Here is a 13,248-nt window from a genome sequence, read left to right on the forward strand (position 1 = left end):
AGTAGACATCTTGGGACCTCACACAGTTCTCCCAGCATCTCTTCCACTGTTCAAAACACTCTGCAAAATCCTTTGTTGGAATCGGCAACAGCGACCTCGTTATATTTTCCTGAATCCCATCGAAGGTCTGAAATGTCTTCCCTTTCAAAGGTGATTTTAGTTTTGGGAAAAGCCAGAAACTGCAGGGTGCTAAATCTGGGCTGTTACCTGGGTGATTTGATGTTTCACCAAAAAACTGTGCATGAGACATGATGCATGGGTGGGCGCATTGTCCTGATGAAGCTGCCAATCACAGGGTTGCCAACTTTTAAGTTCAGCTTGGAGCGGCCGGCTCCAGGAATGGGCAGAGGTGGGCTTTGCCCACCCAATCAGAATTAGATAAAGATTGCGTTAATTTTTTTATGCAGTGATCAAAATCAATCTGAAGTGGACTGTATTTTAAGAAGTTTAAAATATAGTTGTAGACTGCCCCAACAATAATAAAATAACACCAGAAAATTGCAGCATTTGCTGATTATTTATTAGCTGAATGCAATGTGCGCTGAATTCACGCGAAGCTTCAGTCTGTTGCAGAAAAGCAGCAGAGGCTGACAACGAGCGAAAACGGGCAGAAATATTTGCGCGCTATCACGGGGAGTTTGTGAGTTACGGGGAGTTTAATAGGCTACATGAATATGTATCATAGCCTACCACTGAAATTACCTGAGTGGTTTTAATGTTTTAAAAAACCCGCTCATAATAGCCTAACGTGCATGGACGGGGCAAGAGCATACTATAAGCATCTAAAATGCATGTAGACTATACAGTTCAGTTGAAAGCTTACCCCTTTTGGGTTGCTGTTAATGCTTAATGTAAGAATGAAAACTGAAAGTAAAGAGTTTGTGCGGTGAAAGTTGCGTTCGTTGCAACAGTCGGCTCGACTGTATAAGAAACGTAGCGTTCCCCGACATAAACGAACTATTCAACCTTTTTTTTTTTGTCAAATTCCACAGTTTCGAATGGAAAGTAGGTCTGCCATTTACATGATTCATGTAATTTATAATTGATTATGACAATAGCATTGTTCTGTTTTGCTTTTTCAACAATACAACTGAAATTTAATGGGTGCATATTTTAAAATAAAAATATTATTTGCAGTTCAGATTGATTACTTTGAAAAAAATTCTTGTTCTTTTACTGTTGTTGTTTTTTTTCTCTCCCCTAAATCCATTTAAATCCTTTATTTATTTAGTTTCTTTAAATAAATACTATTACCATAGTGGTCTGGTCTTTATATTTTCCTCAAAAAATTGAATGCAGTTTGAATTGAATGCAGTTGAATGCCTTTTAAATTTCTCATTTAAAAATCTAGTGTTTAATCATGTTTAAATATTTATTCAAATGAAGAACTTAAAAATAAGTACGCAGGTATGACCTGCAATATTCTAGATATATTTAGTAAAGAGCCATACAGGTACCTATGGGTAAACCATGGCATTACAAATGAAAATGATTTTTTTCTGACCACAAAATGACTCTAATTTGCCTCTTTGCTTAGGAATTTAAAACCCTTTTCTCTATTTTAACCTTAAATACTACACTAATTGTAATATGAGTAATAGAAATATTAGAAAAAAATATTTTAAGTCATTAATGGACCATAATTATTGCACAAATAGTACTTGGCACCAAAAGATCTCCTCAAAATATTAAATAAATATTATTGAACTAAAATATACACTTATTTAATTGAAAAATAGTTAAGCTGTATGGTCACATTATAAGTAAGCAATACCTGAGGGTTAAAAAAAAAAACAGAATAAAGATGATACTGTAAATGTCATCGACGTAATACTCAATGCATAATATGCTGTAATGTTTACCAAAACAATTGCTGCAAATACCTGTATAATGAAGCTGTCCAGTTAAAATGTATTGTCAACGCTGGTTTGTTTGGAGAGCTCTATGGATCACGTGACCGCGCCGGCGAGATCAAAGCTTGTCGCAACTCTGTTTTTCAATAGCTCTGGCTTTAAAGGAGACATATTATGCCCCAGAGAAAAAGGCTTACCAAAACAAAGCTACTGGGTTAATCTGTTTCACATTTCCTTGATTGGTAGATGCACCGTGGACCTGATTATAGCACTTAAAACCTGGAAAAGTCAGATTTTCATGATATGTCACCTTCATTTTACGATTTACGCCACATTAAGTGCGCCAAAATGGTATTTTTTGTTTGAATTTGGTATTAAAACGTACAGAATTTGAAAGCTGATACTTTGTTTCACATCGCAAGCATGGTTGCCAATTTGGCATGAGATTTACATGGGCAGAGTGAGAGCGTAGACAGAGCCAGGAAGCATGTGTCTCACGCCAAATGCGTGAAAATTGGCAACCCTGCAATCACCAGCTGCTCATAGCTGCGGCTGTTTTCACTGTAGGCTATTATATCTCATATTTTTCATATTACATGTGTGGATACTTTCCAGACAGTCCTTATATATAGCCCTATATATCTTACCTGCTGTCTCCAGCATTAGCAACATACAGCTTTCCCAGCAGGAAGACCACTACAAGCACAGTGCAGCCACCAGAGATATTGTATATAGCCTTCTCTGTCTCGATTTGGGCATCCTGAAATAAACACAGATGCATAGAGACATGGAAATGAAGTAAAGAAAACTATTTTACAAAACTATTGTAAAATATCTCATATATGCACACATGTGGCCACACATCAACTGAACTCTATATTAAAGCATCAAAAATACAGTGTACATTTAATAAGAAATGTTATGTTGCAAAACATTTTAATGCTATTTTTGTAATTACTATTAGCAGGAAATTAAAATATTTACTGAACAATGTTGTCTTTTACCATATTGTTTTTGCTATAAGCAAGAAGAGACATGAGATCAGGCTTACAGTGATTTTACCATGGTTGAGGTGCATTCAGTTCTCTAGCTAGCAACAGTACACTACGCTGCCATCTATGTGGTTCTTTTGTGATTCAGTTTTATGTAAATTACATTGATACCTGTGAGTGAGATTAGTCTATACAAGAGGTCTAATTTTTCCACTTTGTTTATGCAGTACCACTTAATTTTTTGTTAGTTGTATTATTATTTTTACCTTTGGCAAACTATTTATTTATTATTTTACCTTTGATTGCGATATGTCATGTTGATGACAATAACTTGTCAACTCTTCAGTAAGAGACAAAGGCTTTCAAGAACTTTAAAGTTCAAGTTTGTTTCGGACAAGATCAAGTGATGACACATAAGTTAGTTTTGTCCATCCATTTCTATAAATTTAACTTACGGTAACAAGCATCACAATGACAGGGTTATGAGCCAGTCACAGCTAGGTAGAGGCACCGCCTCTTCTCATGCGACTTTTCGTCTATATCTGGCTGTTTCTCCCTCACATTAACTACACACAATTTTTTTTCTCATCCAAATTGTATCGAGGAAGCACTCTTTGCCCCTTTGTTCTTTTAGGAAAACATTACTGTAATATGGTTTAAAAGTTAAGCATTAAAGTAAATCCAAATTTCAATACAATATATATTTAAAATATTTATTATATATTTAATAACATATATTTTATACATTTTAAATATTTACATTTTATACAGCTGTTTCATTCTCTCTTTTCTAATATCGCTGGAACTGGAAAACTCCTTTCTGTTGAAAAGTGTAACTCAAACCAAACTCAAACCACATCCAGTACTTTTGTGGAAACTACACAGAACTGGACCTCACCATTTCCTTGAAGGCATTCTCCAAGGCACCAATCACAAGGCTTTCATGTTGGACCTTCTTCTCCACAAAGAACCGTGTTGGAGGGGTGCAGGGAGAGCCAGAGGCACCAGTGGCACCGCGTAGGGAAGCAGCCCGGGTGAGAGCCCTTTGTGTGCCTGGGGATGGATGGTAGTTGGGTTCTTCACCCAATACAGTTGGGGGAAGAGACGCCAAGTTAGTCAGGACCTCCAGAACACCTTGGAGCTGCTCCACAATGTGTTGGTGTAGCAGTCTGGAAGCCACCACTGCCGCTCCTGAGCCAGCGTGACCATCAAACAGAGCCCAGTAATGGAAGACCAGCCCTTCTGAGTCTTGTGGAAAAATACAATCCTACATAATACAACAGAGCAAACAGCAGCTGCTTAGCAATTTCCCAGCAATTTGTGGTTTATAGTTATTTTAGAACAGCTAAGGGACATTGTTAGGCATGACGTGGATGGGGGACCTACAACCCCTTTTGCTATTCTAAAATCACATTAAACCAGAGTTTCATTGGGTTTACTTATTAAAATGGTTACATCATACACTTTGCAAAATAGGGTGACAGATGTGTGTTTATAGAGTATTTCACAACAACTGTAAACAACGGGATCTATTCATTTTTATAAAAGCCTTTTTCAATTGCAGGAACTTTCTAAAAAAAAAATCCTCTGGACATTGCAGTTTTTGCATAATAATTAGGCAATTATATTCTGATATTCTGATTATTTGTTTTATGACCAGCACATACACGTTCCAAAACATATCAATCTTAATAATGTTTTCATTATACATGCTGTTTTCATGATACACTCTGCACCTTGGAAAAATTATTAGAAAATATGAGATTAGTTTCCATTGTTATGTTGAAGATGCTATATATTTCTTCTAAAAATGTCTAATACATCCAAGTTAACAGAGCATGTTTACGACATTAAATACTGGATGAGCGGTATTTTCTTCTATTAAATTCTGATAAAATAAAGATATTATTCATTGGACCAAAATGCTGTACACATAAGTTTTGCATTAAGGTTGTATTGTTACTTCTTCCTTTACAGTTAAAGACCTAAGTGTCATAGACAGTAACTAGTCTTTTGAAAATCAAAACATTGCCAAGTTATGGAAAAATGTTACCTGTTTCAGATGCAGAAAGGCTAGTTCATGCATTCATATTCTCAAAACTGGATTATTGTAATGCGCTACTAGGTGGTGTCCTGCATCTTCAATGAACAAGCACAATTCTGGTTTATTGAACTCTTCTGAAAGCATTTACTACATTTTTGCTATAACATGATGAGATTAACTAATCATGAAAATTGTTGATTATAACATTATATTTAGATAAACTCCCATTACATGAAAGGCTGTAGACTACTGCTGATCACAGCCATGCCTGTTTAGCACACAAATCTTGTCACTGACTTCCTCATTCTCATGAATGCTTTTATCATAACTAACACAATGCAAACATAATGTAAATAGGAGTTTTTTTGTGCAGGACATTGTGCAGTGTAGACAATGTCAATGATTATAACTAGAGTTTTGACAAGATTTCAGTACTCAGTCACTGATAAACTTGTGACTGACAGCTCAAGTGATTATAAAGATTTCAGTATATAATTTAATTTCAACTTAAATAACAATTTTCAAGCTACATAGAGGAAGTGTGAGGTTGACCATTTATAATCACTGGCTTGATTTAATGATGCATAAACAGCAATAAACAATTTTGCCACAAAGAATATTACTCAATTATACTCAAAGAACTAAAGGAAGGGAATTTATACAAACGGAATGTTTTGTACAAATACAAACGTACTCGGTTACTAACGTAACCACGGTTCCCTGAGATACGGGAACGAGTACTGCGTCTTGCTTAAGACGCATATGGGAAAAAGCCTTTTTGCCATAGGCTCGTGCAGCTCAGCTGCCGCGCCATTGGTTAGTTTTTTAAAGCCCTGCACGAACCAATGGCCGTGCAGTTTCACTGCGTGAATGAAATAGGCTTCAGTTCAGGAGAAAAAAAGGCTTTTTCCCATATGCGTCTTAAGCAAGACGCAGTATGAGTGAAGTATCGAAAGGGAACTAATGACTAATTAACAACAAGACACAAGTGAAAGGAGGTTAACTAATAAAGACACAATGAGGACAGGAACAGGAACGACCAAATATGGGCACATGAGGGAGGAAAACAGAACCAAACGTCCAATACTGTGACACTAATATATACCCTTAAAATACTGCCCCAGTGACAGCTTTTGTGCTTTTTAAGGCCCTGTGTGGTTCAGTCCCAGAGATATATGGATCTCAATTTGGCTCCAATAGTAAATTGTTTCATTGTACACATACTGAGTGGTCAAGAACAAAATGTGGGTACATACAAATGTTTTTTGTTTTTTTTTAAAGAAGAATGTATGAGAACAAATGATAGAAATGTATCTTGTTTCCCTCTATCAAAACAACTGCATAGAAAAAAACCTGTCTACATACCATAAATATTATTTTTCCAAAGGTTGCATGCCTTTAACTCAAGAAATATTAAAATATCTCAATATAATTTTAAATTCTGGTTCATAAACTTTTCTTTTGTAATCTTCATTCCTAAGGCCCTATATGGTTCGATCCCATATTCTATGAAATTGTACTGATCGAGGGAAACAAGAAACATTTCTAGTACATTTCTAAAAGAAAAAAGTATCATATGTATGCAAAGTGACCCACATTTGTTTTTTTTATTTTTATGGCCACTAAAAATGTGTGCAACTGAACAACTCCTTACTCCTGGAGCCATACTAAGATCCCAATATCGCTGAAATGGAACCATATAGGACCTTAACCCTCTGGGGTCTGAGGGTGTTTTGGGGCCTGGAAAAGTTTTGACATGCCCTGACATTTGTGCTTAGCAAAAATTTCCGCCGGCGGAACTGTCGACCCCTTAAAAATGAAGATGCTATAAGGAATGTTTGTTAAGACCCAAAATCTAAAAGGGCATTTAAGATTTATCTTATTATCTTTAATATTTCTTGAGTTACAGCCATGAAAACTTTGGAGGGAAAAAAACCTTGAAAAGTGCTTTTTCCCAGTTTTGAATGGTCATCATTGGCATATAATGCAACAGATCTTACTCATAGACCTACCAATCTCTGTGTAAAAATAACTGCCATATTTCTAAAGTCATTTTTACCCTCATGTAATTTGGCTCTGAATCTCAGGTGAAAATTGTCTACAAAATAGTGGATAGTAAATGTACATCCATGACATTTAATATTTTGGCTATCATCGCTATACATGTTTATCTTTCTTCAGAAAAAATACTGACAAAATCAAAAGTTTGAGCTGGGGAACTTTGGGATGTTTATGGAATGACCCACCTTTTTTTCTGAGAGTGTACCATCCTTGGTCAGCTGCTCTCTCTTGCTTTGTGTAGATGGTGAGAGGTACTAAGATAGTGTGATCAAATACTGTAATGCTAACCAAGATCAGCCAATAAAAAACATTAGCATAGCTACTTTAAGAATTGAAAAAATTGGACACTGTATTAATGTGTCTATTATTTTTAAAGCGTCAAACAGCAAATATTAATCACAGATATTAAGATGCTCTTTTTTCAACCCTGGTACTGTGAACAAGCACTTACATTATTTTCCAACATGCCCATGCCATCGCTATTGGGAAGAGACGACCTCCTTCTACTTGTAGGCAGCTTTCTGGGTGTCAAGGATCCTATAGGTTTCTTCTTAACCAGTACAACCTCACAGCATGCCTGGTCCTCATTCAGAGCACTCTTACCTGCATTTATCACCCTGAAACACAAGTACCAAAACAGACAGGTTGACACTAAAGCATTTTTATTTTAATGTTTTAAGGGTAATAAAACAAGTACAATAAAATTACAAAACACCAATAAATGTAAAACAAACAAATATATTACTTTGTACAGGTTAACAAGCAATATTTTGCAATGGTCATATGGTCATTTTAAAACTATAAACAGGAAGTATCTGTTAAAGTTAAAAATTTGGTGTAATGAAATGTGTTTATGCGGTTTAAGGTTCAAAAAACACATTATTTTCCACATACATGTTATTTTCCATACACGTTAACATTGTGAAAGGAATAAAAATAGAAAAAAAAAACTTATATGTGATGGACATTGGTTATAATCATTTTGTATCTACTGTTACATCTAACTGTATGTACTGTATCTACTTTGAAGGCATCTTGAGTAAAGGAGCTTCATATTTAACAAAGAATATAATAAACGGTTGAACCGAAAGCGCTGAGACCTGTTTAACAGCATGTGGAAATATGCTGTGCATAACCCCTATTGCATTAGGTACTAGCAGCACTTATTCATTAGATACCAGTTCTTGTTTATTAGATACTAATACTCTTTCAGTAGTGACTAGTAACAGCTAAGGGTAAGTGTTGAAGCCTATGTTTTTTTTTTAGATTTACATTTGTTGAATGTACAAATCCCTTAAAATGCCTCCTCCATGTTAACGTGGTGATCCAAGGAAGGGGTAACTCACTCTGAGACATGTACAATATGAAAATGTATCTAAACGCCTGCCTACACACTAGTGCCTCCAACACTCACATTGTTTTTTTTGTCATTCCACCAGAAGACCGTATGAAAACATGGAGCACCCCTTCCAAGGATGTTGTCCTGATGACCTCACCAGGCGGTAACTTACAGCACTTATTGGGTCAGTCTGTAAGTGAGCATGAAGCCGTGGGGATGAAGGTCAACACCTCCATATCAGAAGTCGTGGTTTCATGGTTCCCTCCGGGCATGTCCTATTGGGAAGAGAACCCGAACAGATCTAGGATGTACTGGATGGATTATGTCTCCCAGCTGGCCTGGGAGCTGATGGTAGTTGCTAGGTAAAATGATGTCTGGGCAGCTCTATTTATGTTAACTTTCCTACAAAAAATCTAAAAAAATTAGAATATCGTGAAAAAAATCTTTTTAGTTTTTTTTGTAACTTATTTCAAAAAGTGAAACTTTCATATATTCTAGATTCATTACATGTAAAGTAAAACATTTCAAAAGATTTGTTTTGTTTTAATTTTGATGATTAGAGCTTAGAGCTCATGAAAGTCAATAACCCAGTATCTCAAAATATTAGAATATTTACATTTGAGTTTCATTAAATGACCATATCAGTAATGATTTGGGGTGCTGTGACGTCTGTTGGTGTTGGTCCATTGTGTTTTATCAAGTCCAAAGTCAATGCAGCCTAGAGAAAGATGAGAAACACTCGATCCAACAATACAGACAAGCTGAAGGCCACTATTAAAGAAACCTGGGCTTCAATAGTGCCTCAGCAGTGCCACAGGCTGATCGCTTCCATGCCACACCTCACTGATGCTGTAATTTGTGCTTAAGGAGCTCCGACCAAGTATTGAGTGCATAAATGAACAAACTTTAAAGAACTTGTGCTTTTCTGTTTTGCAAATCCTTTTTTTATTGATCTTAGGAAATATTCTAATATTTTGAGATACTGGATTTTTTACTTTCATGGGCTGTAAGCTCTAATCATTAAAATTAAAAGAAAAAAACTTTTGAAATGTTTTACTTTACATGTAATGAATCTAGAATATATGAAAGTTTCACTTTTTGAAATAAGTTACAAAACAAAACGAACTTTTTCACGATATTCAAATTTTTTTTGAGATGGCACCTGTATTAACAGAATACCTGTGGGTTCCCCTCAAATTCACAAATGTGCAAAGTAACCACTATCATTTGAAAAGTTCAAATTGTTTTTTTTTTTTCACTTTAAACTATATATATTTGGTATTTAACTTAAAACCTGACAAAATTATTTTTGCAAAGGGTGTTAGGTACTTTTTAATGCAATTACATTCATCTTTACATCATCTTTAAAAAAAAAAAAAACTTATCCAAATACATTGTGGGCCCACTTAAATCAAAAGAATTTTGTATGATCCATGAATCATGAAATGTGTTGATTATAACATTTTACTTAAAGGGGACCTATTATGCAAAAAACACTTTTATAAGGTGTTTGAACACCGTTGTGTGGCTGCAGCTTGTGAAAACAACCAGCCTATAATGGTAAAAATCCGCCCACTTTTTTATAATCCCAATAAATCATAAACAGTCTCTCAGAACAAGCGATTCCAGATTCTCCCTATATACACTCTTAAAAATAAAGGTGCTTCACGATGCCATAGAAGAACCTTTTTGTCTAAATGGTTCCATAAAGAACCTTTAACATCTGAAGAACCTTTCTGTTTCACGAAAGGTTCTTTGTGGCGAAAGAAGGTTCTTCAGATTACAAAAAGGTAAGAAAGAGATGGTTCTTTAAAGAACCTTTGACTGAATGGTTCTTTGTGGAACCAAAAATGGTTCTTCTATGGCATCGCTTGAAGAACCTTTTGAAGCACCTTTATTTTTAAGAGTGTACATGTCATTGTAGGGAAAAAGTACCGCCCATTAGTGACACTCTCGGCCCTATTAGCATGAACACAGCACTGAGGCAGAAGCAGCAGTCCGACATTACTGTTTTCTTGCTGTAGCTGCTTGTCAGTGCTAAAGAGGCATTATAAGTGTTGTGTTTGAGGATGCACAAATAAACATAGGAGTCTCCATAGACTCCCTCCATCTGAGCTGCTGAGGACAATGTGGTAAAGTTTAATTTTATAAGGAAATGTCCTGGAAAAAATTGGTAAAGTCCTATATGATTGTACCAATCATTTTACGCCAGACTGCCTCACAAAGGAGGGTCATTTCAACGCTGGATTTTAGAAAAGTTGATTCTGAAAGAGGGATCAATACCAATGCTTCGTTTGTGAATGTCAGCTCCAGACAAAGGAGTCTGTAAGGCTAATGTTGCTAAAGCTAATAATTGTCTCTGCCTGTTTTCACTGATGCTACCAGAATGATTGTAAATAGGAATGTGGTAGTTAAAAATTGCCTATGAAAGCAATGTGAAGTCGACCGTTGGCCATAGGCGCGTTGGATTTGAAGTGGCGCTGCACAGACCGATCAGTGTATGACATCAAAGGACAGCGAGAGCGATTCAAAAGCATAAGGAGCCGTCTGCTCTCTAATCGCTCTCGCGGTACTTTGATGTCACACACCGATCAATCTGGTGGTGATGATCCGCTTCAAGTCGAACAAGCCTAATGATGAATCATTCATAAAGAACCATTTACTTCACTCCTGAATGAATCAGCCATTTGAACGAATCAAATGAATGAATAAATGACTCAATGACTTAATCACTAAGACATTTACCACCACCTACTGACAGTTTTAGTTTATTATTTAGAGTATCATTTCATTAAAGAAATTATTTAATATTTCCATAGTAATAATAATAAAATTAATAAAATTAATTATTAAAGGTATAGTTCACCCACCCCAAAATGACAATTGTGTCATCATTTACTCACCCTCGTGGTCCAAAAGAGTATATGTAATAAATTTTATCAAACAAAATATTTCTTGCTGAAGCTACTTTTTGTAATGTCTGTTTGATGCTTTACACAACAATGACGTTAAATGATCTTTTGGGAGTAATTTCTCAGCCAAATCTGATGTGCGACTAATTTGCGATTAATTAGATTAATTAATCGCCACAACATAGTTATAATTGAAGCGTGCCCATCTGCTTTACTTATATTAATGCTTAAATGTGTAAATTAGTTAAAAATAAGTAAACTGATTTATTGTTTATTTTGGCAAATCTGCTTCTTCCACACAGAAATTCATGTTCAGTGAAGCTCCTCACAGCAATCACACATTCAGCAATTCACCAATAAATGCTGCAATATCCCCATCAGTTTACAAGAGAAGACGAGCATCAAAGCATCAGGAAGAAATCTGCGGACAGAGAGAAGATGAGAGATCCAGAACCCTGCAGAATCAAACACACTGAAGATACTGAAGAACTAACAGCTTGGTGTTTATTCTTCATTAATAGTGCTGATGGTTATACATCTTCAAGCTGATTTAGATTTGCTTTAATAGGTAAAATATTTAGAGCTCTGCAATAATATAGCTGAAGCATCAAATAATAAGGCAGACTGCAACCTTTTTTTTGCCCCGACTATTTATTTATTTTTTATTTCTTGCCCAACTAAAAACAACTGCCATTTCTGTAGCATATGAGAAACTTCAAACGGCAAACAAAACAAAAGTTGTGGCAGAAATAGTCAAATGTTATTACCTCATTCATTTCAGGCTTTGTACAACCTTTTTAGAGAGAAATTCAAGCACTTTTCAGTGACAGCACAACTATTTACAGCACTTTAAAGCTCTAAATATGATCCAGTTTAAATGGTACTTTTAATAGGATAACCAAATACATTTTGTGGTATTCAAACAATTATAAAAAATAAAAAAAATACATCAAATTACCACTATAACCAGTAGATGGCAACAGAGGAGCACTTATTGGCTATTAGTCATTCATTTTTACGTTTTGCTTTTTTATAAAATGTACTATTATAAAATATAAAATAATCAAGAGATCAAATTTTGTTTTGCACTTTGTTTATGATGTAAGAATAGTCACAAAATGTCTTGAAAAACACAAACTTTTCTTTATTTGCAACTGAATCACAGACCAAGAGCGTTTCTTAATCACTGAAGCTGCTGGTCAGTTCAGTATAATACTGTTGAAAAATAATGGCACACAGTGGCAGTTCTAGCTTGTGTGGAGCCCTGGGCGAATCCTTCTGCCACCTCTAAATGAAATAAATTTTACATAAACTTTGACAAATTCAGGCAAATTAATTAAAAAATACCATAAATTCCCCCAAAACTGGCCTTTTTTTTCTTTTTTGAAGTTGGACAGAAAAATAATTGTTGTTGTACTATGTGTAATAATGGGCGACCAAAATAGCATAACATAAGTGATAATATTAGCCTATTTTAGTGAGATGAGTGATCTTTTGCACATTTTCCCGTTTATTTTCTTTTGTGACATATGATAAAGTAAATAAAGTAAAAAAGTGTCAATTGCGCCATTAAATTTAGATTTGCTCATGCTGCTTCATATTTCTTTTTAACAGCATTTTTCGGCATTGCGCATTATAACCAATCACACACGATTCTGTTGAGCTTATGTGTGCAGTGGTCAATCAAAGGAGTTCAGATTAGTCATCACTGAAACATTTGTTCAGTGCGAGGCTTGCCGGCTGAATTCTGCCATGGTCCAAAAGAGTAGCCTATATGTAATAAATTTTATCAAACAAAATAGTTCTTGCTGAAGCTACTTTTTGTAATGTCTGTTTGGTACGGAGCCCCTAAAGGGACATGGTAGTGAAAAAAAATCAGATTGAGTTAAAAAATCTGGGGTGGAAGGAAAAAATATTTGTCAGATTTTTTGCGTTCTCTCGCAAAACTTTTGCGTTCCCTCGCAAAACTTTTGCCTTCTCTCGCAAAGATATTTGCGTTCCCTCGCAAAACTTTTGCGTTCTCTCGCAAAGATATTTGCGTTCCCTT

At 35.4% G+C, this 13,248-nt stretch overlaps 1 protein-coding gene across 1 annotated transcript in view; it reads right to left on the reverse strand.

The window, feature by feature from the left end:
* The window catches only part of LOC107699368 (protein phosphatase 1H-like), an 82,271-nt gene that overhangs the window by 58,353 nt on the left and 10,670 nt on the right, over nt 1–13,248 (reverse strand). Inside the window, exons 3-6 of the mRNA XM_016500604.1 lie at nt 7,402–7,567; nt 7,136–7,204; nt 3,744–4,112; nt 2,501–2,613 (exon numbers count right to left, since the gene is read on the reverse strand). Of these exons, the coding sequence (XP_016356090.1) occupies nt 2,501–2,613; nt 3,744–4,112; nt 7,136–7,204; nt 7,402–7,567 (717 nt within the window). The remainder of the gene's footprint in view (nt 1–2,500; nt 2,614–3,743; nt 4,113–7,135; nt 7,205–7,401; nt 7,568–13,248) is intronic.

This window comes from Sinocyclocheilus anshuiensis, unplaced genomic scaffold (assembly GCF_001515605.1).
Source record: "Sinocyclocheilus anshuiensis isolate Anshui unplaced genomic scaffold, SAMN03320099.WGS_v1.1 scaffold1019, whole genome shotgun sequence".
NCBI classification, from domain to species: Eukaryota; Metazoa; Chordata; class Actinopteri; order Cypriniformes; family Cyprinidae; genus Sinocyclocheilus; species Sinocyclocheilus anshuiensis.